At 43.7% G+C, this 27683-nt stretch overlaps 1 protein-coding gene across 4 annotated transcripts; it reads right to left on the reverse strand.

Annotated features, from left to right (window-relative positions):
- Nucleotides 1-730: 730 nt before the first annotated feature.
- LOC148116198 (uncharacterized) lies at nucleotides 731-27678 on the reverse strand. Of its 4 annotated transcripts, none has more exons than XM_087884966.1 (6): nucleotides 27534-27678; nucleotides 20262-20866; nucleotides 19505-19619; nucleotides 19321-19388; nucleotides 11765-11894; nucleotides 731-8763 (listed from the first exon to the last, which is right to left on the reverse strand). In XM_087884966.1, exons 1-6 carry the CDS (start codon nucleotides 27616-27618, stop codon nucleotides 6932-6934), a joined length of 2835 nt encoding a protein of 944 aa, XP_087741092.1. In that variant the 5' UTR covers nucleotides 27619-27678; the 3' UTR covers nucleotides 731-6931. The 4 variants fall into 4 exon arrangements, with proteins under 4 accessions (XP_087741092.1, XP_087741093.1, XP_087741095.1 ...); XM_087884967.1 differs by lacking the exon at nucleotides 27534-27678 and adding an exon at nucleotides 21820-22103; XM_087884969.1 differs by lacking the exon at nucleotides 27534-27678 and adding an exon at nucleotides 21163-21798.
- Nucleotides 27679-27683: the final 5 nt, after the last annotated feature.

Genomic DNA, 27683 nt, shown 5'->3' on the forward strand with positions numbered 1-27683 from the left:
TTTCTAGTCTGCTCTTGAGTTGTCATTAGAGGCAAGGAGGGAGCACATTCCACGCATACATTCTTCCAACGGTGAATCTCAGATTACCAAAGCCAGAGGGGGTGAGTCTCTACAGCCCATGGGAGTGCCTCGTTGGAGAATGTGATTTATGACACAGACTGAAAGGAGCGGGGTGGGGGGAACGGGACAGGGTCAAAGGTGGGCCATAACTTATGTGCAGCAGAGCAAACCTCACTTGAGTAGATGCTGGCATGTTGCTCTTAATAAATCATTGGATTCCTTTTGAAACTTGGCTCGAGACTCATTATTTAGTTAGGGCATCTGTCGGAACTTTCACACTTTATTTGGTTGGAAGTCCAGGAAACAAACAACTGTAGCCATTTCAACTGCAGAGGTCCAAACGTCTTGTTAGGTAACCTCAATCTTAGGTATTTGGTTGACAAATGCACCTTATCTCCTATTCGAAAAGGTGGTTGGAGAGGATGTCAACCCCACGGCTCCCCAGTCTTCCTGGTCGTTCCATAGGTTGACATTGTGTGCTCAGCCCCTGCGGTAGACTAAGTCTCTGGGTTGGCTGATAAAGCAGATGTTGCTTAATGTCAGCCCTGCCGCTGTTCAAATCCCAAGAAAGAAAACCCCAACTCCATTGAAGTAGAGAAGAGGTACTTTTACTGAGTCTGAAATTATAGCAGCGAAAGAAAAACAAGATCTGAGCCAAAAGGCATGAAAATTACATATATAATAGAATAGAATTCTTTATTGGCCAAGTGTGATTGGACACACAAGGATTTTGTCTTGGTGCATATGCTCTCAGTGTACATAAAAGATACGTTAATCAAGAATCATATGGTACAACACTTAATGATAGTCACAGGGAACAAATAAACAATCAAATCATATTAGGAAACAGTCAATATAAATCTTAAGGATACAAGCAACAAGGTTACAGTCATACAGTCAAAAGTGGGAGGATATGGGTGATAGGAATGATGAGAAGATTAATAGTAATGCAGACACTAGTTTGACAGTGTTGAGGGAATTATTTGTTTAGCAGAGAGATGGCATTCGGGGAAAAACTGTCCTTATGTCTAGTTATTCTGGTGTGCAGTGCTCTATAGCATCGTTTTGAGGGTAGGAGTTGGAAACAGTTTATGCCCAGGATGTGAGGGGTCTGTAAATATTCTCACAGCCCTCTTTTTGACTCCTGCAGTATACAGGTCCTCAATGGAAGGCAGTTGGTAGTAATTGATTTTTCTGCAGTTCTAATTAATTATCCTCTGAAGTCTGTGTCTGTCTTGTTGGGTTGCAGAGCCAAACCAGGCAGTTATAGAGGTGGATCAGCAGCTCCTTGGGCAGTTTGAGTTTTCTGAGTTGGTGCAGAAAGAACATTCTTTGTTGTTCTTTTATGTTATTCAAAATTTCCCTAAATCCCTCCCCCCAGGGACCCAGACTGAATGTCCAATCCCCGCCACACATAGTGTCATGTGGGGCAAATCTCAGGTCTTTTCATCTGTCTGGAGTTCCAGGACGGTTGGCCTTGACTGGCTGTAAACAACTCCACTCAGCAGCTAGTAATTCGTGAGAGTAAACCTCCTTTATGCACATGGGCCATCTTCACACCAGCTCTCTTCCTAAAACCCAATGCCATGCTCCCCCTCCCCGTTACTATGGCAGCTGATAGCAAGCAAGCATCAAAGGGAAAACCCATGCTGGAGATCCAGTTGACACTCCTAATCATTCTTTTCTGTAGACTAGCCACACCCACATCCTGCAACTATTCTTCAAAAGTTTTAGTCTTCAGGCCTTTAATCAACTTAGCTACTCTTCTTTGCACTTTCTCCAAAGTCCAAACATCTTTTTTGTAACGTGATGTATTAGTTTGCAGCAATCCAACCAGCACACAAGTAAATAATTCAGCAGGATTCATTTATACAAGAAACTTCTTTATATACAATAATATACAGTATGATGCATGTACACAATTCCCATGCAGCAGAAGTCAGAACCAGAACTCAGAATCCAAAAGTCGGACTTCCGGTGGCACCGCAGGCGCCGAGGACGCTCTTTTCTTGAGCGCCAGCCCCACGATCTTGTAAAGCCGCTAGAACAGCGCAAATTAGCTGTCTAGCGGCTTGGAAACTTTCTCCCCGGGAAAAGGGGAGGAAGAGAGCAGACGGGCGTAGGTAGAGTTCCCCAAGGAGCCCTAGGAACAATTCTGGGGCTCGATCATAATCCAGTTTGGATGGAATTAGAGTATGGAAGGGGATCTAAGAGGTCTTGGAGGTTAAATGAAAATCTGTTTAGATATGAGGAAAATGTAAAAGAATGTAAAAAATTTATGAAAGAATTTTTTACTATAAATATGCATAAGGGTACATCTATGGAAATAGTTTGGGACGCAAGTAAAGCATATATGAGAGGCATTTTGATATATTTGAATAATAAATATAGACGCAAACAGGAAAAAAAAGGAAGGATTTAGAAGAGGAAATCAGAAAAAAAGAACAAGCTGAATATTGAATCCAGCAGATAAGAAAATAAAAGAGGCAATTAATTTATTGCAAGGGCAATTTAATATGTCAATGGCAGATCAGGTCGCAACTAATTTGCAATATGCTAAACATAATATTTTTTGTAATGTTAATAAACCAGGGAGGTGGTAAGCATATTTGTTAAGGAAAAAACAAAAGTCACGAACTATAGAGAAAATAGAATATAAAGGTAAAGAGGTTTATCAGCAAAATATGATTAAAAAAGCATTTTTAGAATTTTATACGAGGTTGTATGCTAGTGATAAAATTCAAGGTACAGATATAGATATTTACAGAAAGAGAATATTCCTACAATTACAAAAGAGCAAAGGGAGGGTTTAAATCAACCAATAACCACTGAGATTATGTTTGCAATTAAGCAGTTGAAAGTGGGTAAAGCTCCTGGGACGGATGGCTTGACAGCTGCTTATTATAAACATTTGCAGTTAGAAATGGTGGGACCACTTAAAGAATTATTTACTAATATACAATCTGGAGGAGATGTACCCCCATCTTAGAGGACAGCTTATATTTCTTTGATCCCAAAGGAGGAGCAAGACCACATCCAGCCAAAAAATTATAGGCCCATATCACTCTTAAATACAGATTACAAGATTTTTGCTAAAATATTAGCAAATAGGTTAATGACAGTCATGCAACAAATGATTCATAATGATCAAACTGGTTTTATAAATGGTAGGCAAATGAAGAGTAATGTAAGGCAAGTTGTTAACCTATTGGAGTATTTGGGGAAGAACAACCAAATCCCTGCGGTGCTGATATTTCTTGATGAAGAGAAAGCATTTGATCGATTGAATTGGCAATTTTTATTGAAAATAATAGAAAAGATGCAGTTTGGAGAACATTTCACAAAATCTATTAAAGCAATATATCAGAAACAAACAGCGCAAATAATAATTAATGGTAGTTTAACAGATACTTTTAACAGAAAAAGGAACAAGGCAAGGATGCCCTTTGTCTCCATTATTGTTTATTTTAACTTTGGAATTTTTATTAAGCAAGATACGTGGGTCGGACAAAATAAGTGGAGTTAAGATTAGGCAGTACGACTATAGATTACGAGCATTCGCAGATGACTTGGTTGTTACTTTAACCCAACCATTACAGTCGGTTGTAGGTCTAATGGATATAATTAATCAATATGGACAAGTATCTGGATTTAAAATAAATGCAGGGAAAACAAAGATAATAACTAAAAATATGACTATAAATTAAAAAGAAGAATTAGAAAGACTATCAGGATTTGAAATTATAAAAAAAGTTAAGTATTTAGGGGTCTATATTATGAAATAAAATGTGAAATTATTTAAGTATAATTATGATCCGTTGTGGCAAAAAAGACAGAGAGAGATGGAAAACTGGAAAAAATTACAATTATCCTTGTTAGGAAGAATAGCAGCAGTAAAAATGAATGTTTTGCCTAAGTTTTTGTTTCTTTTTCAAATGATACCAATACTTAAAAAAGATGAGAATTTGAAGATATGGCAGAAGGGTATTAATAATTTTGTTTGGGCAGGGAAGAGACCAAGAATAAAACAAAAAATAATGCAGGATATACGCGAAAGAGGAGGTCTCAAAATGCCTAACTTAAGACTATATTATGAGGCAGCTGTTCTATCAGCAATGAGTGATTGGATGAATTTAACAGAAGAAAGAATATTGAATATTGAGGGATATGATTCGGTTTACGGGTGGCATGCTTATTTACTATATGATAAGAAAGTGGACAAGACTTTTAAAAGTCATATATTAAGGAATGCTCTACTGCGTGTCTGGAAAAAGTACAAGTATAAACTAAATTGCCCACTGTGGGCAATACCCAGACATGCGATAGAGAATATAAGTGTAGAGCAAAGGTAGGATGTGATTACATATAAAGAGCTTCTTAACAAGGAAAGAGGTATACTACAATTAAAATCTTTGAATCAACTAAGAGAAGAAAGGACAATTCGCATCTGGATCCGAAAAAGCTAACCTGTATGTATCCAAGCGTGCAACCTAAGTGTTGGAGATGTGAATGTGATGATGCCACATATTATCATATATGGTGGACATGTAAAAAAATTAAGGCATTTTGGATAAAAATATGGTGGATTATTCAAAATATTCTCAAAAAGAAGATAAAATTTACTCCACAGTTCTACAGTTCTTTTTGTTAGGCATAATTACAGATTGTACTGTTATAGAGACTAAGTTGATTTTAAATTTAATAGCAACAGCCAGACTCTTGGTGGCACAGTACTGGAAGGAAGACTTGCCTACTATTGAAGAATGGACACTTAAAGTAGTGAATTTAGCAGAGATGGCTAAAATTTCAGCGTATTTGAAGGACCATTTAAATGAAAGATATATATTGGAATGGAGAAGATGGATTGACTATATTCAAAACAAATATCGGACTAAAAAGTTTCAAATAGCTTATGAATGAAATCTATATTTTCTTTTTGAATATGTTTAGTTAGTTGAAAGGGGAGTTAAAGAGCAAGGGGGAGTTTGGAGAACACAGAAAGTTAGCTTATTTTAGCTTATGTTTGTTATGCTATACCCTGTTTTTGCTCTGGGAAGTCCGGGGGGTGGGTGTCGGGGGGAAGGGGGGTTGGAGGGAGAGGAAGGAGGGGGGGGAGGAGGGAAAATTGTTGTAATGATTGTTAAAATTTTTTAAATTAAAAAAAAAAAGAATCCAAAGGTCATAATCATAGCACTATCATACAGAGGCAATTTTGCAGACAAAGTAACTCTTATATATACAATGTCAGCTAAGCCAACCCCAGGCTCTGAGCTATCTGGGTCACCAAACAGTCCCCATTGGCTGACGTGGTACCATGTCTATTCCAATTAATGAACTCTTATACACTGACATGATGACCAAAACTGAATGCAGTATTCCAGGTGTACTCTTACTAAGGCTTTATAAAACGGTACGTGATTCTGATTCTATGCCTCTGTTTATACAATCATGAATTATATTAGTTTTTTTGGCTGCTGCCGCACACATGTGACTCATGTTTAAGTGATCATCCATTCGGACACCCAAGGTCCCCCTCACAATTAGTTTTTGAGCCAAGTTTCATGTAATCTGTTTTTCCTGCCGACGTGCAAAATGTTACTTTTCTCCACATTACGTTTCATTTTGTTGGATTCAACCTTGTCTCATTTGGATCAGAAAGGCACAATATGCATACACATACAAATCTATGGTGGGTCAGTGGTTAGAATGCAGTACTACAGGCTAATTGTCCACAGCCAGGAGTTCGATCCTGACTGGCTCATGGTTGATTCAGTCTTTCATCCTTCTGAGGTCACTAAAATGAGAACCCAGATTGCTGGGGACAATATGCCGACCTTGTAACCTGCTCAGAGAGTGTGGTAAAGCATTGTGGACTCGTTTATAAGTCCAAGTGGAATTGCTATTGCTATATAGTTTCTCCGGAGCGTGGATCCTTTTGTGAGAAGATGACCATTCCGAGCAAAGCTCTTTCCACATTCCATGCATTTATATGGTTTCTGCCGTGTGGATCATCTTATGGGAAATAAGATTACATTTTGCAACAAAGGTCTTTCCACAGTCCATGCATTTATTGGCTTCTCCTCTGTGTGGCTTCTTTTATGGGAAATAAGATTACCTTTTTGAGCAAAGGTCTTTCCACATTCCGTGCATTTAAATTGCTTCTTTTCTGAATGGATCTTTTTGTGGCTTCAAAGTTCACTGATCAGGGCAAAGGTCTTTCCACATTCCATGCATTTTTTTTATAAATAGTTTTTTATTTTTATTTTTCATCAACGTATTTAAATGTACAGTCTTTTGTCCATCATTAATCATTATTCATTCATCTCATTCTTTAACTTCCATTTACTAATTAGTTATTCGGGTCTGTTCTTTTACTATCTCCTTTCTTTGTTTTAATACCTTTCCTTTTATTCTTCCCCTCTCTCTCCTCTTCTATCTCTATTTTCCTCATTCCTCCTCTCCTTTCCTTCCCTTTTCTACTTCCTCCTCTTCCCCTCTCCTCTTTCTCCCTTTCTTACCCTCTACTATTCTTTTCCCCTTCTTTCTTCCTCTCCTTTTCCCGTTCTTTTCTTCTCTTCTCTTCTCACCTCCCAACTCCCCTCCTCCCCCCTCTCTACTCCTCCCCCCTTTTCCACTCCCTTGTTGTTTCCTTTTTCAATTCAATCTGAGATGGTATTTGAGCAGCTCTGATTTCTATTCACATACACTTTCATTTCAAATTTCTTTTTTACTTTATAATTATATCTCTTCTTACATTCCTGTACATTGTTAATTAATCCATGTATCATTTTATGCATTTAAATGGTTTTCTCTCCTATGTGGAGTTTTTGTGGATAGTAAGTCCTCCGCTATAAGCAAAGGTTTTTCCACACTACATGCATTTATATGGCTTCTCTCCTGAGTGGATCTTTTTGTGTCTTCTAAGTCCATTGCCATGAGTAAACGTCTTTCCACACTCCATGCATTTATACAGCTTCTCCCCTGTGTGGGTCATTTTATGGAAAATAAGATTACCTCTTCGAGCAAATGTCTTTCCACACTCTATGCATTTATACGGCTTCTCCCCTGTGTGGATCATCTTATGGAAAATAAGATTACCTCTTTGAGCAAAGGTCTTTCCACACTCCATGCATTTATATGGCTTCTCCCCTGTGTGGATCCTTATATGCATAGTAAGTGTACTGCTATGAGCAAAGGTCTTTCCACACTCCATGCATTTATATGGTTTCTCTCCTGTATGGATCCTTTTATGCATAGTAAGTGTACTGCTATGAGCAAAACTCTTTCCACACTCCATGCATTTATATGGTTTCTCTCCTGAGTGGATCATTTTATGGGAAATAAGATTACCATTTTGAGCAAAGGTCTTTCCACACTCCATGCATTTAAATGGCTTTTCCCCTGTGTGGATCTTTTGGTGGATTGTAAGTTTAGTGCTCAGAGCAAAGGTCTTTCCACATTCCATGCATTTATATGGTTTCTCTCCTAAGTGGATTTTTTTATGGGAAGCAAGATAACTGCATAAAGCAAAGGTCTTTCCACACTCCATGCATTTATATGGTTTCGCTCCCGAGTGGATCCTTTTATGGGAAATAAGATTATTGTTATGAGCAAAGGTCTTTCCACACTCCATGCATTTAAATGGTTTCTTTCCTGAGTGGATCTTTTTGTGGCTTCTAAGTCCACTGCTCTGAGCAAAGGTCTTTCCACACTCCACGCATTTATATGGCTTCTCCCCTGTGTGGATCATTTTATGGGATATAAGGGAACCTCTTTGAGCAAAGGATTTTCCACATTCTATGCATTTATATGGTTTCTCCCCTGTGTGGATCCTTTCATGGGAAGTAAGTGCACTTCTATGAGCAAAGGTCTTTCCACACTCCATGCATTTATATGGTTTCGCTCCCGAGTGGATCCTTCTATGGGAAATAAGATTACTGTTATGAGCAAAGGTCTTTCCACACTCCATGCATTTATACGGCTTCTCCCCTGTGTGGATCATATTATGGGAAATAAGATGACGTTTTTCAGCAAAGCTCTTTCCACATTCTATGCATTTATACGGCTTCTCCCCTGTGTGGATCATCTTATGGGAAATAATATGATTTCTTTGAGCAAAGGTCTTTCCACACTCCATGCATTTATACGGTTTCTCCCCTGTGTGGATCCTTTTATGGGTAGTAAGTGTACTGTTATGAGCAAAGGTCTTTCCACACTCCATGCATTTGTAGAGCTTCTCCCCAGTATGAATCCTTCCATGGGAAGTAAGATGCCACCTTGTTCTAAAACATTTTCCACATTCCAAACATTTATAAGGCTTCTCTTTTGTGTCAATCACTTTTTGAGATGTAAGGAAGTTATTTCCAAGAGAAAAAATGAATGTTCCATTGTAATTTTGTCCACTGTGTCTTCTTATAGAATCTTCTCCTTTGTTTTGGGTTAAATATTGTTCATTTACTTGTACTTTAGCTTTGATTAGATTCACACTTTTCCCAACATATTTTTCCCTTATTTTCTCTTGTTGGGCAAGAAAGTCTTGCATCGGAGCATCAGTGGAAGTTGAGCTTTCCTGATTCCAATTCTTTGACTGGTTTCTCTCATGGCTTTCGAATTCCATTTGAATTCCAAACTTCTCCCTTCCATCTTTAGCATTGATCACTTGGAACAGTTCACAGGAATCTTGATTCTCCTGCCCATTATTACCTTCGAAGCAAAAGGGAAATGAAAATGATAACAAGGTTAGAGAAAAAGATCAAAGTGTCGAATGTCAAGTGAATTTCCTTCTGAATTTCTCTGAAATTCCATTAGGTTGTATGTTTGCATGTTTACAGGGGTGTGATATAGACATGATGATTTCTATTGTCAGCAATAACTGACAGGCTAACATCACTCCCCACTCATAAGCAAGCTAGGAAGGAGGAAACAGTACGAATCAAGCCTCCATCATCCAGCATTACGACAGCAAAAACAACACAGCTGATTTCAAGTGGGAGACGGCTGGAAGGGTCTATTACACGTGCAAGGGCTAAATTGATTAATGGCATATAAAGGCAGAGATCTCTGTAATGGTTGTTTAATACTCTGACAATGTCAGCAGATGGCTGACGAAAGCTTAGTAAAATAAAATTTTAATTCTTTATATATGCAGATAGATAGATAGATAGATAGATAGAAGAGGCGACAGACATCATGATCTCCGGGATGTTTAAAAGTTTACTTTTTTTTATTTTAAAACTTGTGCTAAGCTTTCGTCGGTCCCTACCAACTTCGTCAGAGTATAAAATCCCCATTGAGGAGCTGCTTGCTTTTATGTGATGCTGATCAATTTAGTCATTGCGCGTGTAACAGGCCCACACCCTTGTCTTCCCCCTGTAATTATCTTTTTTTCTGCCTTAGTCATGCTGACCGATGACGATGCACTTTCCCCTGCCTCCTGCCCCATTGTGTGTTGCCTCTTTCTCTCCCTGGGGGGGTAACGCAGGGTTACCAGGCATTGCTTTGAAGGTATTTCCCCCGGCTCTCTCTCCCTCATTGTTATGCCTTTCCCTTTTAGGCACACACATTGCCTCCTCTAAACCCATTTGTTTTACCCATGACCTTGTGATGGGTCTGCGTTGTTCTTCCTTACCCCCTCTATCTTCCTCATTCTGCTTTTCCCTAACCTACTCTCTTGCCCTCTATCAGGGTTTATCACACCTTCATTGGGCCACTCTCCATGCCTAAAGGAGGAGCTATATATTTGTTTTCGTAGATTTTCACGGGTACAGTTATGCAAGTCTTGGTGTATTCGGGTCTTCTCCCATGAAAGATAACGGCAGTTGCTGCAGAAGACTCCTTGCAGAAGCCTGATGATGGCAGATGAGATTCTGCCGGAACGTTGCCAAAGTGCTCTCAATCTTACACGGAAAAAGACCCGAATACACCAAGACTTGCATATATATATATATATATATATATATATATATATATATATGTATGTATGTATGTATGTATGTATGTATGTATATGTATATGTATATGTATATGTATATGTATATGTATATGTATATGTATACATATATATATATATGTTTTCTCAGGTTTTCGCGGGTGTTTGTATGTAGGTCTTTGGTTATTCGGGTCTTCTCCCACGTAAAATTGGAAGTGTCTTGGCAACGTTTCGACAAAGTCTCATTCGTCATCTTCAGGCTGGTATTCTCGGCTTCGTGCTTCCAGGAGCAATGTGAGATCGCAGCTGTCTCTTCCTTTTAACTGCTAGTGGGGGTGTGAGCTGATTGGGTGGGAATTTGGCTGTGTTCTGATTGGGTGGAGGTGTGTTCTGATTGGTTAGCCAAGCCCCTAACCAATCAGAACACACCTCCACCCAATCAGAACACAGCCAAGTTCCCACCCAATCAGCTCACACCCCCACTAGCAGTTAAAAGGAAGAGACAGCTGCGATCTCACATTGCTCCTGGAAGCACGAAGCCGAGAACACCAGCCTGAAGATGACGAATGAGACTTCGTCGAAACGTCGCCAAGACACTTCCAATTTTACGTGGGAGAAGACCCGAATAACCAAAGACCTACATATATATATATATATATATATATATATATATATATATCAGTGAAATCACATCCACTATCCTAGACTTCTTCAGACAGCAAGCATGCATTTTGCTGCCTATTGGGAGACTATAATAGATTTATTTTGGACTGATTGGTCCTCAGCAGTTAGCCACACCCTTACCATATGTTCCCTTCCCATAGAGGCTAAGTATTTGCTTTCTTCTCTTATTGTAGATGTTTGTATGTATTTTTCTTCAACCGGGTATTTTCCTACATAAACCAAGTTTCTCAAATTGTAGCATATTGCATATATATAGAGCTATATTAGTCTCCCAATAGGCAGCAAAATGCATGCTTACTGTCTGAAGAAGCCTAGGATAGTGGATGTGATTTCACTGAGCTGTGGCTGCAATCACATGAGATCAATAGTGCTAGATTTCCCACTATTGATGTCAGGTATCTTTCAGTACTTTAGGCCTCTTTTTTCTGCAAATGCACCAAAGCAGGCAAAGGAATCAACAGCTTGCTACATCGTCACAATGTTAAGTCCCGGCAGGGTGGGGCAATAGGTAGGGCGACTGTTGTAATACCTCTGCTGTCATTCATAAGTGTGAATGATGACTGTGGTGCTGTAAGATTTATAATTTTGGGACTGAATCTTAACTACTTGGGAGTGGGCTAGGTCGTAACTTGGAACGGTCACTTAGTGAACTGTCATAACTCGGGGATTACCTGTACTTTAGGATGCTCTGAGTGACATTGTATGAGGCCTTTGTTCTTGAACTGGCTTGGGAGAATGATGTTCCATGGGCTGAGTGTGAAATTTCTGTCCTCACACAATTTGGGGAGGTTTCAGAGGACAAATGACAACACACTCCTCTCACATGACCTCCAGAAGACACATAAAAGCACACCTTATTCTTTTCAGCCTCCACAGATAAATTCAAATAGAAATAGAAAAATTCAGATAAGAAATGGCACAGAAAACATCTAAGCAGAGACATTGACTCTTTCCTTCCCTGGAGTGCAGGAAGGCCAGATCCTTTCCTTCTCCTTCCCAGGAGACGATATCTGATTAGTGTTTTTTAAATTAAAAAAGCTAACTATCATCTGTCTTCTTGAACTCTCTGACTGGGGACTAGAAAACTCTTACCCAGAGAGACCACGTTCCTATGGTTTTCAAGCATGACTTCCGAATGCAGCACTTTCTGGTCAGGATCCAGCTGAAACCATTCCTCCTCAGAGAAAGACACAGCCACCTCCTCGAAGGACACAAGACTCTCCTGAACATGGAAAAAAGAAGAGAACAGGAGGATTCGCAAGATCTGTTCATCTTCATCAATGATTTAAAGAGGATAAAAGGGGAACTCATCAAATTTGCAGACTAGACTAAATTGACAGGAACACCAACACTCCAGAACAAGGATTTGCAACCTTAAACACTCAAAGAGCCACTTGGGCCCGTTTCCCACAGAAAAAACAACAACCCAGGAGCCACAAAACCTGGGTGGGCATGGTCAACCTGATGTCACTCACTCCCACCCAGTCACATGACCCCCTAGCCATCTCTCTCTGCCCCTCTCCCTCTCTCTGTATATCTCTGCCCCTCTCTGTATCTTTCGCTGTATCTCTCTCCCCCCCTCCCTATCTTCCCCTCTCTCCGAGTATCACTGGGGGTCTATGTCTCTCTCTCTCTGTATGTATCACTCTGTGGGTCTATGTCTCCCTCCCTCCCTCCCTCTCTCCTCCTTTTATTTCTTCTTTCTGGAAATCCAGGCTGGCTTAGGAATGATCGCCAACTGCAGAAGAGGCTTCCTTACGGGGGACCCTCCTCCTCCTTCTCCTCTTGCTATGGTGGGGTCGGGATGATGCACACATGTGGGGAGAACCTCCTCAGAGCAAAGGCATGTGTGGCCGCTCAACTGAGGGTCTTAACAGGACACGGCTTCTCTCCTGCACTAAGGCTCTGGTCATCGCCTTGCCATCTTCGGCCGAGTGTGGAGAAGCGAGCTCCAGCCTGAAGCAATAGGAAGCAAAGGCTGCCTTACACGCAAACATGGTGTGAAGGCAGGCACAGGACCACTTCACTCCTGCACTAAGGCTCCGGTGACCCTCCTCTTGGCTATTCCTTTTGTTTTTTGAAATCTTTTTTGAAGGCATGCCCAGCACCAACAGGCAGCAAGAGTGAGGCGCCGGAGAATCAGCCCTGGCCACTTCTCCATCCCCTGCCATCGCCCTTACCTTCTCAGGCCAGGCGAGGGAGGGCGTAGTGCAGGGCCAGCCAGTGATGGGACAGGGAGCAGCAGCAAAGGGCCCAAAAAGCCGCATATGGCTCCGGAGCTGTGGGTTGCCAACCCCCACTCCAGAAGATAAGCTCAAGATATAGAAGGATAGACAGACTGGGCCCCATCTAACAAAATGAAATCAACTGTGAGAAATGTAAGGTTTTACATTTAGGAAAGAAAAACCAAATGCACTGGCATAGAATAGGTGATACCTGCCTCGATAGTAGTAAGGGCAACAGGATGTCAGCGTTCCAGAAAACCCCCTAACTCCAAGTAAAGACTCTGAAGCAAGCATTTTTCAAAGTTCTATTTACTAGAAAAGGTAAACGGGCACATCTGGGAAAACCTGAATCTGAGAGGTCCGGGTTTTCCCTCTGTAAGTCAAAACCCCCCAAACCATCCCTCAGTCGTCAGTCGATCACATGCTCCAATCAACCGCCGTCCCATCTCAAGACATCACTCCAACCACTCCTTCTCCAGATGCAGGATCGCCCTGACCTTGAATGACAGGAAGAATGCTATTATGTCTACAGACAACCCCTCTACTAAATCCCCCCTCCTACTTTCCCACATATGAGAAGGTGGCAGCATGGAAGCTTCCGGCCTAATATGGCTTCCAAAGCTGACACAGGGATTTTTAGAGTCCTAGTGAACAACCACTTACACCTGAGTCAGCAGTTATGCATTGTTGTTAGTTGCGACCCCATGGACAACGTTCCTCCAGGCCCATCAGCAGCCTGTGCAGCTAGTAGCTGATTCCGACAGCGAGGAGTCTGATCATAGCTTTGACAATACACACTTTTGTTGGCAAAGTGATGTCTCTGCTTTTTAGTATGCTGTCTAGATTTGCCATAGCTTTCCTCTCCAGGAGCAAACGTCTTTTAATTTCTTGGCTGTAGTCCCCATCTGTGGTGATCTTGGAGCCCAGGAAAATAAAATCTGTCACTACCTCCATTTCTGCCCCGTCTATTTGCCAGGAATTGAGAGGACCAGATGGCATGATCTTAGTTTTCTTAATATTGAGTTTCAAGCCAACTTTTGCCCTCTCCTTCTTCAAGCGCTCTTTACTTTCTGCCATTAGAGTGGTATCATCTGCATATCTGAGGTTGTTGATATTTCTCCCAGCAATCTTAATTCCAATTTGTGATTCATCTAGCCCCGCCTTTCTCATGATGTGCTCTGCGTATAAGTTAAATAGGCAGGGCGACAGTATACAGCTTTGCCGAAATCCTTTCCCAATTTTGAACCAATCAGTGGTTCTGTGTCCAGTTCTCACTGTTGCTTCTTGACCCGTATATAGGTTTCTGAAGAGACAAATAAGATGGTCTGGTACTCCCATCTCTTTAAGAACATACCACAATTTGTTGTGATCCACACAATCAAAGGCTTTAGCTTAGTCAATGAAGCAGATGTTTTTCTGGAACTCCCTAGCTTTCTCCATGATCCAGCGTATGTAGGCAATTTGATCTCTAGTTCCTTTGCCTCTTCGAAATCCTGCCTGTAATTCTGGTAGTTCTCGATCCACATACTGCTGGAGCCTAGATTATAGGACTTTGAGCATAACTTTACTAGCATGTGTAATGAGTTCAATGGTGCAGTAGTTTGAACATTCTTTGGCATTGCTCTTCTTTGAAATTGGAATGTAAACTGACCTTTTCCAATCTTGTGGCCACTGTTGAGTTTTCCAAATTTGCTGGCAAATTGAGTGTAGCACTTTTACTGCATTGTCTTTTAATATTTTGAATAGCTCAGCTGGAATACTGTCTCCTCCACTAGCTTGTTGTTGCTCAGATTTCCTAAGGCCCATTTGAATTCACATTCCAGGATGTCTGGCTCAAGGTCAGTGACCACCCCATTGTGGTTATCAGGGATGTTAAGCTTGTATAGTTCTTCTGTATAATTTTGCCATCTCTTTTTAATCTCTTCTGCCTCTGTTAGATCCCTGCCATTTTGGTCCTTTATCATGCCCATCTTTGCGTGAAACATTCCCTTCATATCTCCAATTTTCTTGAAGAGATCTCTGGTCCTCCCTATTCTATTGTTTTCTTCTATTCCTTTGCACTGTTCATTTAAGAAGGTACCTATTCTAGCTATTCTCCGGAATTCTACATTCTATTGGGTGTATCTTTCTCCTTTGCCTTTCACTTCCCTTATTTCCTCAGCTACTTATAAAGCTTCCTCAGACAGCCATTTTGCTTTCTTGCATTTCTTTTTCTTTGGGATGATTTTAGTTACTACCTATTGTACAATGTTGTGAACCTCCGTCCATAGTACTTCAGGCACTCTGTCTATCAAATCTAATTCCTTAAATCTATTTGCCACCTCTACTGTATATTCAAAAGAGATGTGGTGGCTCAGTGGCTAAGACGCTGAGTTTGTAGATCGAAAGGTCGGTAGTTCAGCAGTTTGAATCCCTAGTGCAGCGTAACAGGTGAGCTCCCGTTACTTGTCCCAACTTCTGCCAACTTAGCAGTTCAAAAGCACGTAAAAAATGCAAGTAGAAAAATAGGGACCATCTTTGGTGGGAAGGTCAGCGTTCTGTGTGCTTTTGGCGTTTAGTCATGCTGGCCACAAGACCACGGAGACGTCTTTGGACAACACTGACTCTTCGACTTTGAAACTGAGATGAGCACCGCCCCCTAGAGTTGGGAGCGACTAGCACATATGTGCGAGGGGAACCTGTACCTTTACCTTACTGTATATTCATCAGGGATATGATTTAGTTCATACCTGAGTGGCCTAGTGCTTTTCCTTACTTTCAATTTAAGCCTACATTTTGCAATGAGAAGCTCATGATCTGAGCCACAGATCATGGTCTTGTTTTTACTGACTGTATAGAGCTTCTCCATCTTTGGCTGCAGAGCACATAGTCAATCTGATTTCTGTGTTGACCGTCTGGTGATGTTCATGTGTAGAGTCACCTCTTGGGCTGTTGGAAAAGAGTGTTTGCTATGACCATCGTATTCTCTTGACAAAATTCTACCAGCCTGTGCCCTGCTTCATTTTGTACTCCAAGGCCAAACTTGCCTGTTATTCCGGTTATTGTTTGGCTTCCTACTTTAGTATTCCAATCACCCATGATGATAAGGATGTCATTTTTTGGTGTTAATTCTATAAGGTGCTGTAGGGCTTCATAGAACCAGTCAACTTCATCCTCTTCCGCACCAGTAGTTGGGGCATAGACTTGGACTACTGTGATGTTGAATGGTTCGCCTTGGATTCGAACTGAGATAATTCTGTCATTTTGGGGATTGTATCCCAGTATTGCTTTTCCTATTCTTTTATTGACTATGAAGGCTACTCCATTTCTTCTGAGGGATTCTTGCCCACAGTAGTATACCTGATGGGCATCTGAATTAAATCCACCCATTCCTGTCCATTTTAGTTTGCTGATTCCTAAGATGTTGATGTTCAATCTTGTCATCTCTTGTTTGACCACGTCCAGCTTGTCTTGATTCATGGATCTTACATTTCAGGTTCCTATGGAGAATAGATCTTTACAGCATCAGACTTTCCTTTCACCACCAGATACATCCACAGCTGAGTGTCCTTTCGGCTTTGGCCCAGTCACTTCTGGCACTACTAGTACTAGCCCTCTACTTTTCCCCAGGAGCATATTGGACACAGGGGTGAAATGCTCCCGGTTTGGACTGGCTCAGGTGAGTAGGTAGCGGAGATTGAGGCTAGTTCGCCGAACAGGGAGCAATGGCTGGCTGGCCATGCCCCCGAACTGGTCCGCGGCCCGCAGTCATGCCATGCTTGCCTGCCTTCCATGCTGCCTTCCTGGCGTCCCGGTGGCCAGCTTGCAAAGGCAGGCGAGCAGAAGTCCACATGGAAGGCAGGCAAGCATGGCAGGGCTGCGGGGAAGGAGCTAGCAGTTTACTGCCTCCCCCCTCAAGCAGCGGCTTCCCTGCTCAGCCCCGACAAGCTATGCATCCATAGCAATGGGTTTGTTTTGTTCACCGCGGTGATGCTTCGGGAGGGCAGGTGGACATATTCATTATAGTTGTCAGCTGTAGACGTCCACCTGCCCTCCCAAAGTACCACCTCTGTGAACAAAACAACCCCATTGTGCTGCGCCTCCTTCTGCAGCCAAACGCGCCTAGCTGTGCATGCCCTTTCCTCAAATGGGCTGTGCATGGGGCACTTGGAGAGAGAGCGAGCAAGAGAGCTCTCCAGCCTGTGTGTGTGTGTGTGTGTGTGTAAGGGAGCGATCTGAAGTCGAGGCACCCAAACTTGTGGCAATGGCGCAGGCGGCTTCTGAGCTGCCCTGAGTCAGCCAGCTCCACCTGATCTACTCCCTGAGTCTCACCATTCTTCTCATCTGCCCACCCCCCTCAAGTAGCGGCAGGCTCTGCAGGACAACAGAACCTCTCATTTTTCCCACAGCACAGCGTACGCTTGCTACCTCTAGTTGTCTGCTTGCAAGAGATGATCTTCTCTGCTTCTCTTGGGATGCTGGTGCGGGCACCATGGATGCATAACTTGTTGGGGCTGAGCAGGGAAGCCACTGCTTGAGTGGGGTGGGGGTGGGGGCGAGGAGAACGGCGAGACTCAGGGAGTAGGTCAGGTGGAGCTAGCTGCTCTGAAGCTGCTCCCACTGCTGCCAGAAGTTTGGGTGCCTCAGCTTCAGATCACTCCCTCCCTCCCTCCCTCACACACACACACACACAGAGGTTGGAAAGCTGTCTTGCTAGCTCTCTATCCAAGCGCCCCATGCATAGCAATGACGTGAATGACGTCAAACTGGCCACGTCCACCGTCACATGACCACCAAGCCATGCCACACCAAGCCACGCACATAGAACCGGTAGCAAAAAAATTTAGATTTCACCCGATTGCACATCTTCCAACTTGAGGGGCTCATCTTCCAGCATCATATCTTCTTGCCTTTTGGTACTGTCCATGGGGTTTTCATGGCAAAGATACTGGAGTGGGTTGCCATTTCCTTCTCCAGTGGATCACGTTTTGTTAGAGCTCTCTGCTATGACCTGTCCATCTTGGGTGGCATAGCTCATAGTTTCATTGAGCTACACAAAGCCCTTCGCCACGACAAGGCAGTAATCCATGAAGAGCAGCAGTATGCTACAGTTGCCAAAAAAAACCAGAATCATAGGCTGCATTAAGAGGGATAGAATCAAGATGACATGAAGTGTTAGTAATCACTTCACTTTATAATGCCTTGGTAAGACCACACTTGGAATATTGCATCCACTTTTGGTTGTCAGATGTAAACAAGATCTTGGGACTCTAGAAAGAGTGCAGAGAAGAGTGGACTGGAGGCTAAAACGTATAAAGAACGGTTGCTGGAATTGGGTACGTCTAGTTTGATGAAAAGAAGGACTAGGCGGTGACATGATATCAGTGTTCCAAGAAGCAAAGGATGGAAATGATTCAAGGAGAGGACCAGCCTACAAGTAAAGAGAAATTTCCTGATAGTGAGAACAATTAATCAGTGTAATGACTTGGCTCCAGAAATTGCAGGTGCTCCAGCACTGGAGGTGATTATGAAGAAATTGAACAGGCATTTATCTGAAATGTTATAGGGCTCCCAGTCTGAGCAGGGGTTGGACTAGAAGACCTCCAAGATCCCTACCAACTCTGTTATTCTGTTCCATTGTTCCCAAATTCCCAAAGAAAAGATATGCACTAAGTTAAATGGCTATGCCTCACACAAGTCCTAATATTAGGTGAGAAAATGGGCAAATCCAAAAATTGTTCTCACTGAAGAAATATTTGGGGAAGTTTTATCAAGTTCATTGATTCTGCAAAACCTTCAGTGCCTTTCAGTAAAGTAATCCCACTTCTGGATCAACTGATCTATCACTCTGTCTATCATTGATTGATCTAGTAGTCTGAGGCATTGTCTGAAAGGAACAAAAGAAAGAAGAGAAAATTCCCTGGGAAAGTCATTTCTCAGCCTTTGCAAAGCGGGAATGTTTGATCTCCTAATCAAGGCGCAAATCAGAGGATTGGAAATTATTTTGTAGCCCAAAGTACCATGATTATATGCTCAACACAGCCACTCCCTTTGGATTTTAATAGTCTGCTTTATTTTTTAATATAATTTGCTTATTTTTTTTACATATCAATGTGTGAATGGTGTAATACCTGGGGATCATACATTTCAATACAAATATAGTATTGTTACTCATAGTTGTTACATTTCATTTACATATCATTTACACATCCCTTTACTACCGCCCTTCAGTTCCTAAGGTTCTTTCTCAAGATAAGCAAGATAACCAGAGGAAGCTATGCTGGCTGACAGCAATTTGAACCTGCTATTCTGCTCTCCATGTTGTGGAAGAACACAAAAATAATCTAGGCCAAACAAGGGGGGAAAATAGAAGGAGGGAGCACTCTCACACCCGCTTCACTTCCTGAGGGAGAATAGAAATCTAATATCTTTTCTCTTTCTTACTTGATTTGTAGGATCAACCGCTGTTTGATCTCCGTCAGAAAAACCAGAAAGCTTCATTCTTTGTTTCTCTGTAAGGAATAAATAATTTCAAAATGCATAATTAACAAAATAGGAGGAGCTATTCTATAGAAGAGAAGAGAGAGTGAAGGTAAGATAGATAGGTAATCAGAAGATGTTCCATTACCTCCTGAGGTGTCCGGACTTGGATCTTCCCAAGGGATCCTCCTGAAAAATAGCTCCTGAGGGGAATTTGATGGGTTCTTCATTCCCTCAGGATCTCTGATCTCCACAGTGCAGCACTTCAAACAGGAGGAAGGAAAAAAGAAGCACAATTAATGTACCTCATATGAAATAAAGTGGATTTTTATATTTGGAATATAACCTCAGAGCCCCCAATATCCATCTGTGAGGTTGAGTGATACAACAAGGGAACAATGTCCTACAAGATTTATTTATTTATTTATTATTTATTAAATGTATTTATATGCCGCCATTCTCCCAAAGGACTCAGGGCAGCGAACACAAGTTAAGAAACAAGTACAATAAAATCATAATTTAATCCAAATAATTAATTAGTAGTAAATAATAAAGCCCGGAATCAGTCTCAGCCTATTTGTTTGAAAAGCCAAGTCTTCAAGTCCCGACGGAAGGAGCGGAGATCAGGAGCCATCCGGAGCTCAGTAGGCAATTCATTCCAGAGGGTGGGAGCACCCACAGAGAACGCCCTACCCCTGCGCACAGCAAGGTGACATTGGCTCGCCGTCGGAACCCTGAGGAGAGCGGCCCTATGTGAGCGAACAGGACGGTGAGAGAATTGACACGAATTGAGACGGTGAATTGGTGAATTGCCACATATGATGAATGTCAAAGAAGTTTGGGAAGGAGGGTGAAGTATTCAAACAGATTCTCTATTCCCTTCTGAGTTCCCTAAAGTCTCTCACCTGCAACAGGACTTGCTCCTTCCGCTCCTCCGCCTGGCTCAGGAGGAGGCCTTCCGCCAGGGCCACCGCCTGGGAGCTGGTCTCGGCTCCACACTCCCGCACCCAGCCCTCCATCTCTGGGGGCAGAAGGAACAGGAGATGCTCCAAAACCACCTGGTCCAGCATCTGGGCTTTGGTGTGCTTTTCTGGTCTCAGCCATCGCCTGCAAAAGCCATGGAGTCGGCTGCAAAGTCCTCGGGGACCCTCATCCTCCCAGTATTGGATGATGTTCCAGGGCTGAACTTGTGAAGGGAGGATGGTTTCCTCCTCCAGGATCTTCTGCCCAGTTCTTGTCCAGAGCTTCCCCCTCTTCCCAGGCTGAGCAGGTGAAGGGCCTTTTCCGGCTCCCTCCTTTCCAAAAGATTGTGTCTCCATCCTTTCTCTGTCCTTCAGAGCAACTCCAAATGGCTCCAAGGACTCTGGTGGGTCTCCAGATGCCTTTTCCTTCACGGGACCATTTCTGGTGCTGCAGGACTGATCCCTGCAAGGGATTCCGCTCTTTTTCTTCTTCCCCCAAGAGGAAAGTTTGCCTTGCAAAGACCACAAATGGCTTCCAGTTTCTGTATCTGAGATGGGAAGAAAAAAGAAACGCCAAGAATTAGAAAGTGGAATTCAGCCACTGAGCGACCTTCCCCCAACCTGTCCGGAGCCCCAAGCGGCTCATCCCAGCGCAGGTCCCAGGTCCCGCCCCCCCAGCAGGGCCGGGAAGGAGGCAGCTGGAGAGGCCGCCCCGCTTCTCTTCCCCCCACTCGGGCTCTTCCCTGCATCCCCACCGCCTTCCCGGCATCCCCACTTCCCCCTGCAGGGAGAGGGCGGCTGGGGAGCATGGGACCCGGGAAGAGCCCCCCCTCACCCGAGGCACCTCTGTATGTCCCCCCGCCAGACTCTCCCGTAGCCTCTCCGCCTCCTCTGGGCCTGCAGGGGTTAAGGAGAGCGAGGGCAAAGTCCTAGAGAGGCAAGGCTCCAGTGGGCCAATGGGGAAGTCCTGGAGTTCAGTTCTCTTGGCGGAGGGCGCCTCCTGGTGGATTTGGCGCGAAGTGCCAGGATGGTAGAAAGGGCGGGAAAGAGAGCGTCTGAGGGGAAGGGAGAGGATGATGGGCTTGGGAGTAGGAGGAAAGGCCTCTCCCAATGGCTCCCTGCCAGACAAGGGCCTCGGCGTCTCCAGAGGCGGCTCTTTCTCCATCTTCCTCTCCTTTCCTGTCTAGGAACCGTCTGTGGAGAGGGAGAAAAACCTCTCCGGAGGTTCCCTGAAGAACAGGCGCCCTGAAGGCTCGGCGGAGATCGGAGGAGGCCTCCAAAGGGGCCAAAATCCTGTCAGGAACGGCCGGGCGGTCAGAAAACGAGGACCGGGGGGGGCTCTCTGGGGGACTCCGGCCTGAAGGGGAGGAAGGTGGGAGACGGGCAGGGAGGCCTCCATGAGGGAAAAGGATTGGGAAGAGACCGAGGAGGAAGGAAGGAGAGGAAAAGGCTCCGCAATGGAGGAAAAGCTGTTAATCTCTGGAGTGGCCAGAAATTTTACCTCATAACGAGGCTCCTTCATTGGGAAGCGAAGGGGGGGAAATGGCGCCTCCTCTCTGACTGGAGAGAAACTCAGGGAGGAAGAGGGTGGAAAAGGGAGATGAAGCTCAACTGGGAGGAGGAGGGAAAAAAAACATTTCCACGTAGGGATCGAGGGGGAGATTTCGCCTCCAGAGACGAGAGGAGGAAGCGGAGCCTTTGGGGGGGGGGTTGAAGGCGGGAATCTCTCCCCACTTTTCCCGCTTCTCTCCCTCCTCCTCCTTCAGTTGACATCACAGGGGACTCTGCCCGGAGACCGATGACGCTGGAGCAGCGAGGATTCCCATTGGTCCAAAGTCCGAGGAAAAGGCTCCAATCCAGAAGCGCCGATTCCTCCTCTGGGGCTGGAAGCTTCAGGCAGGGTCGACCCCTCTCCGCTGAGTGACCACCGGCGGCCCCAGACCGCCCAAAGCCTGCGCCCGCACGGCTCACTTTTCCACAGCACCCGGCTCTTTATCGAGGGGGTTGTCATGTGGGGCGAGGGAGAAGGAAGACGCGCGGCGCGAGATGGGGCTCGCTCCTCTTGCCGTCTCTTCCCCCCCCCCTTGCCAGGAGCTGGGGGGACACGAGACACGCGTCTTACCTGCCGTGGAGCTCCGTTGCATGTCGCGCTATTGTCTGCAGCAAATTGTAGGGTAAAAAGATGTTCGAGATGTTTAATTGAACTCGCGAGGTTTTTTTTACCCTACAACGTGTTTGCCTGCAGACAACGGCAAGATATGAGACAGAGCTGCAAGGCAGGTAAGACGGTTCCACGCACCCCAATGGGACCATAACAGCAGCTTGGCTGCTTCCCTTCCCCGCCGACATGATCCAGCAGGCAAGAAGCCTCGATTATTCATCAGGGCAGAGGAGGAGGCAGCCATGGGGCTGGTCAGTGCCCTAAAAGCCCCCATGTTTTCATTAAGTTTTTATCACTCAACTGTAATCATTGCTTTTTCAATCTTAAATTGTATAAACTGTTTTTGTGGTTTGATATTTTATCTGTACGCCACCCAGGATCTGTGGGGGTGGGTGGGGGGGGGTGGAGACAGAGTTTCAAACATTTGACAAATAAATCAATAAGAAATCCTATTTGGGTGGATTTATGGGAGGAGATCAAAAGGATCCCAGATTCTGGGAACTCCCTTTCAACTTCAACTCCCCTTGGGGATCAAGCAAGTCCTGATAGGTTAATGATATTTCCTTATTATATAGTGCCGAGTGTGTTACCGCCTCTAGTGGGGCAAACCAAATCGGAATCATTGAATAATACCTGTTCCTAACCCCTTCCCAAGATTCTAATAAGATTCTCCGAAGGTAGTGTCTCTTAAAGCGTCCACATTTATTGCCCCTCTCTCTCCATAGAAAATGGTGCCAACCTTGATACAAATCAAAACCCTCCAATGTAAGAATCCTCTTCCTATTTAAAAGCATCCAATCTCTAATCCAAGTTAAATTAGCCACTTGGTAGTAGAACTCCCATTTTGGTAAACCAAATCCCCCTCTACATGGTGCCTCTTGAAGCATTTTAAGTTTTATCTGGGGCTTCTTCTGCCAAACAATTTCCTCACATAGGTATCTAACAGTTTAAAAAACCACTATCTAGTCTTGGGGGGGGGCAGTCTGAAATAAATAATTCCATTTCGGGAGCACGTGGGTTTTAATCGTAGCTATCCTACCAAGTAAGGAGAGTTGCAAGTGTTCCCACTTCTCTAGGTCTGTCGTTGTTTGGGCTAACAGCTTTGTATAATTATCTGCCATAATAGACGTATTTTTGGAAGACATCCAAACGCCCAAATATTTTATTCTTTTCGTCACTTGAAGACCCAATTCTCTCTCCAATTCACTCCAATGGTTCCGTGTCATATTCTGTGTTATAATTTTTGTCTTATCTTTGTTGATTTGGAGACCTGCCACTCTGCAATTCTCTATCTCCTGAAGTAAGTTTTTACCTGAATCTAAAATCCTCTACGATAAAGACCAAATCATCCGCAAAAGCCTGAATTTTATATTCTTCAGATCTCACCTTCAGCCCCTTTATTCCCTGATTTCTCCTAATTTCCCGTAGAAGAGATTCTAGTGTAAATATAAATAGAAGTGGGGACAGTCGGCATCCTTGTCTCGTGCCTTTTCCAATTTCAATCTTGCCTGTTTCTTCCCATTAATTAAAGCTCTAGCTATTTGAGTAAATCAATCTTATCACCTGTATATAGTTGTCTCCAAATTCCATCCTATCTAACAAGACAAACATAAATTTCCAGCTAACCCTATCAAAGGCCTTCTGAGCATCAATAAAAATAAATGCTACTTCCTTATCAGAAAACGTCTCATAATACTCCATTGCATCTATTATCGTCCTCACATTGTCCCTTATTTGTCTTTGCGGCAAAAACCCATTCTGGTCTCTATGTATATAGTGGTTTAAGAAATTTTTCATTCTCCCCGCTAAGATTGAAGCGAAGATCTTATAATCAGTATTCAAGAAGGATATAGGCCTGTAATTGTGAATCAACGATAAATCTGTTTCTGCCTTGGGAATCAGAGAAATATAGGCCTCAGTCCAGGAATTTGGGATCCGACCCTCCAAAATGATTCCATTGAAAACTTCAGTCATATATTGTCCCACTGTATCAGAAATTTCCTTATAGAATTCCATAGGTTTCCCATCTGTCCCCGGAGTTTTCCCTGAGTTTTCCCTGATTTCTGCTTCCCAATTGCCTCTTCTACTTCCTTCTCTGAAATTTCCCTGTTAAGTATTTGTCTTACCTCTTCTGGCACTTTTGGAAGATCCAGCCCCTTTATACATTTGTCCATCTCTTGATCTGACCCTTCCTCTCCCTTGTATAAATCTGTGAAGAACTTCTGTACAATTCCCTTCATACCTTCCCCGTCTGTTACCCATCTTCCATTCGCATCCTTCAAACCACCTACTTTACTTCTTTCCCTTAACTTTTTAATTCTATAGGTTAGCCATTTTATTAGCATTTTCAAAATAGCCTTGTTTAACCCACCTAATTTTTTCAGCTACTTCCTCTTGGTCCATTGAATTTATTTTATGGCGGATTAAATTTTTTCCCTCTATTAATGTCTGGTCCATCGGTTTATTCCGTAGTCCTTTTTTCACCTGTCCTAACCCATCTATTAGATTTGATCGTTCTTTCCTTTCCAGCCTCCGCTTCCTTATTGTATATTTTATTACCAATCCCCTAATTAACACCTTATAAGAATCCCAATTATTATGCAGGCTCATATCTACTTTCTTATTCTCTTTAAAGAAATATTCTGTTTCTCTCTTAATCCAGGTCATAACTTCCTCGTCCTTCAGCACCCTCGCATCCATCTTCCATCTTTTCCTTTTCTGTTGGCCCCTCCATGATACAAACAAAGGGCTATGATTAGCCCAATCATTAACCCCAATCTCTATCTCGGAAACATACTCCCCTAATTGCAGTGTCATCCAGGCCATATCAATCCGCGACCAAATACAGTCGAGGGTCAGAAGGGACAAAGGAAAGGAGGGAATATATAGGTCACTACAGGAGTTAGATAAAATCTTACTGGGAACCGAAAAGAAATTACTTTCAAGGTGCTACCAGTTCTTGGTATCACGATGGATTGGTGAGGACGTGATTAAGGACACCATGATTGCCTGGGGAACCTCGGATTTTCTCCAAATCTGGACAAATGGGATGCGATATGGAATAGGAATATGAAACTTACTTTGGCAATCCCCTACAAGGAACATATTTATAAAATGGTCTACCGTTGGCATATCCCACAGGCAAGAATCACAAGAATGTTCCCGGGAGTCTCCCCACCATGTTGGAAGTGTGGGAATGGTAATGGGACGTATTATCACCAATGGTGGACTTGTCCCAAAGCAGGCAAATATTGGTCCAAGGTTGGGAACTGGATAGTGGAAATTACAGGTTATAATATAGAGCTGAAACCAGAGGTTTTCTGAGTGGAAATGAAACCAGACAAAATAACTAAGGAAAAATGGTACTTGATCCTCCACATCACTATTGCAGCTAGGATATTATACGCGCAAGAGTGGAAAAATGAATTAATACCCACAGAGAATAAATTGATTTGGAAAATTACAGAATGTGCAGTGTCAGGTTTCGATGCTATCTCAAAATAAATGAACTTCCAAACTGCCGATCTTTAAGGAAATTTTCTCTTTATTCGAGCACAGCAATCTGATCTTGACTCTTCGCGGTCAGTACTGACCTTTGCCCCCCAATCCCTCCCTTTCCGATCCCCAATTCTCTGCTTCTCATTGGCTATCTTCCAAGTCACTTTCCTGATTTCTTCTTCGTCAGGTCACAGGAATGTATCCCCCCTCCCCATCTCCGAGGAGACCGAATCTTCAAAGGGATTTAGCAGGCAAAAGTTCAGGCTTCTCCTCCCTTTTCTATGTCAGTTCTGAGACACGGACACAGAGGCAGATCGGTTAATGAAATTACTTAGGAACCAAAAAGATTCTGATTATTACGAATGTTGGAACTTATGGTATATTTGGGTGAAAGAAAAGAGGGAAATGAAATGGATCTTATTTGTGTCTAGAGGGGGGGAAGAATTGTATAGGTGTGTATTTGTGTACATTCGTTGCAATAACTTTGTATGTATATATGTAAAGCATTGGTTTTAAGAATGGAAATAAACTTATGTTTAAAAAAAAAGAACAGATTAATGGAAGGGACCTTGGAGGTCTTCTAGTCCGACCCCTTCCTCAAGCAGGAAACCCTTCAGACCATTTCAGACAAGATGGGCACCATAAAAATGTAACATACATAGATAAAAGCAAGTATGCCTCGCTCTCTCTCTTCCTTGGGGGGGGGGGATATGGAGAGGGGGAAATGAGGACATCCGGGCTGCTCCTTCTGGGGTTTCCCAGAATCTTCAGCTCTTCTAGGATTTGGGGTAGAACCGGGACTCTCTCCTCTCCCCCTCCCTAAATAGCCCCCCAATACCATCTCAAAGGGAGGGCCTCCACCCCCTTTCACAATAGGGATAAATTTGGGGAGCCAATTAAGGGGAGCAACTCAGAACTCCCCTCACTCAGCAGTTCCCCCCTGTGGCTCCTCCTCCCGGCTGCTGATCGGGCAATGGGGGGTTATGGGGTGGGGGAATCTTGGTCTCCTCCCCAAATTCAGAGGGTCCCCCAGAATGGATCGAGGCTCAAATCTTGCCTGACTTTCATAGCCTCAAGGAAAAAAAACTCGATGTTTTTGAAGCTGCAAAAGTTCTTTTTCTTATATTTTGGGGGGCATTTGTGGAGTCAGGTCTGAAAATGCCTCAGTTTCCCTGTCGCTCTCCGATGCCTTCCTCTTTAGGTGCAACCGACTTTGTGGGCTCCGTATTCGGGCATAATGCGGGGCCAGGAAGCTCCCACCGATTTACGTGAACGGGAGCGAGGGAGGTTCGACTACGTCCCATCTCAGTTCGGCCGCCTTCCCACGACCCCCTCCCCACCGTAGTCACAACAAAGGGAGACGCCGACCCCTCTTCCTCCCTCTGGGCGAAGTGGGGCAAGGCAGGGAGCGGAGACCATGCGGAGATCGAGGTTTCTGAGCCTCTCTTGCCTTCGACCCCTTTCCCCATTACTGGGGTCCCTCAGCCCCTTTCTTTCCCCAGGAGCATTGACGGTCCCGCCGCCCCTCTCCTCCCCGCGATGAGCCCCCTCCTTACCGGGGGTCTCCTTCCCCCCTTCGCTTCCGGGGATCCGGACCAGGGCTCCCACCAGCAGCAGCAGGGGGAGCCCAGAAGACCCCATAGATGCTGCCCCACAAGCGCCCCAAAGAGAAGGACGCGGAGGCTCCCAGCCCCAGAGGCGGAATC

Source organism: Pantherophis guttatus, chromosome 2 (assembly GCF_059756535.1).
Source record: "Pantherophis guttatus breed Tessera chromosome 2, ASM5975653v1, whole genome shotgun sequence".
Classification (NCBI taxonomy): Eukaryota; Metazoa; Chordata; class Lepidosauria; order Squamata; family Colubridae; genus Pantherophis; species Pantherophis guttatus.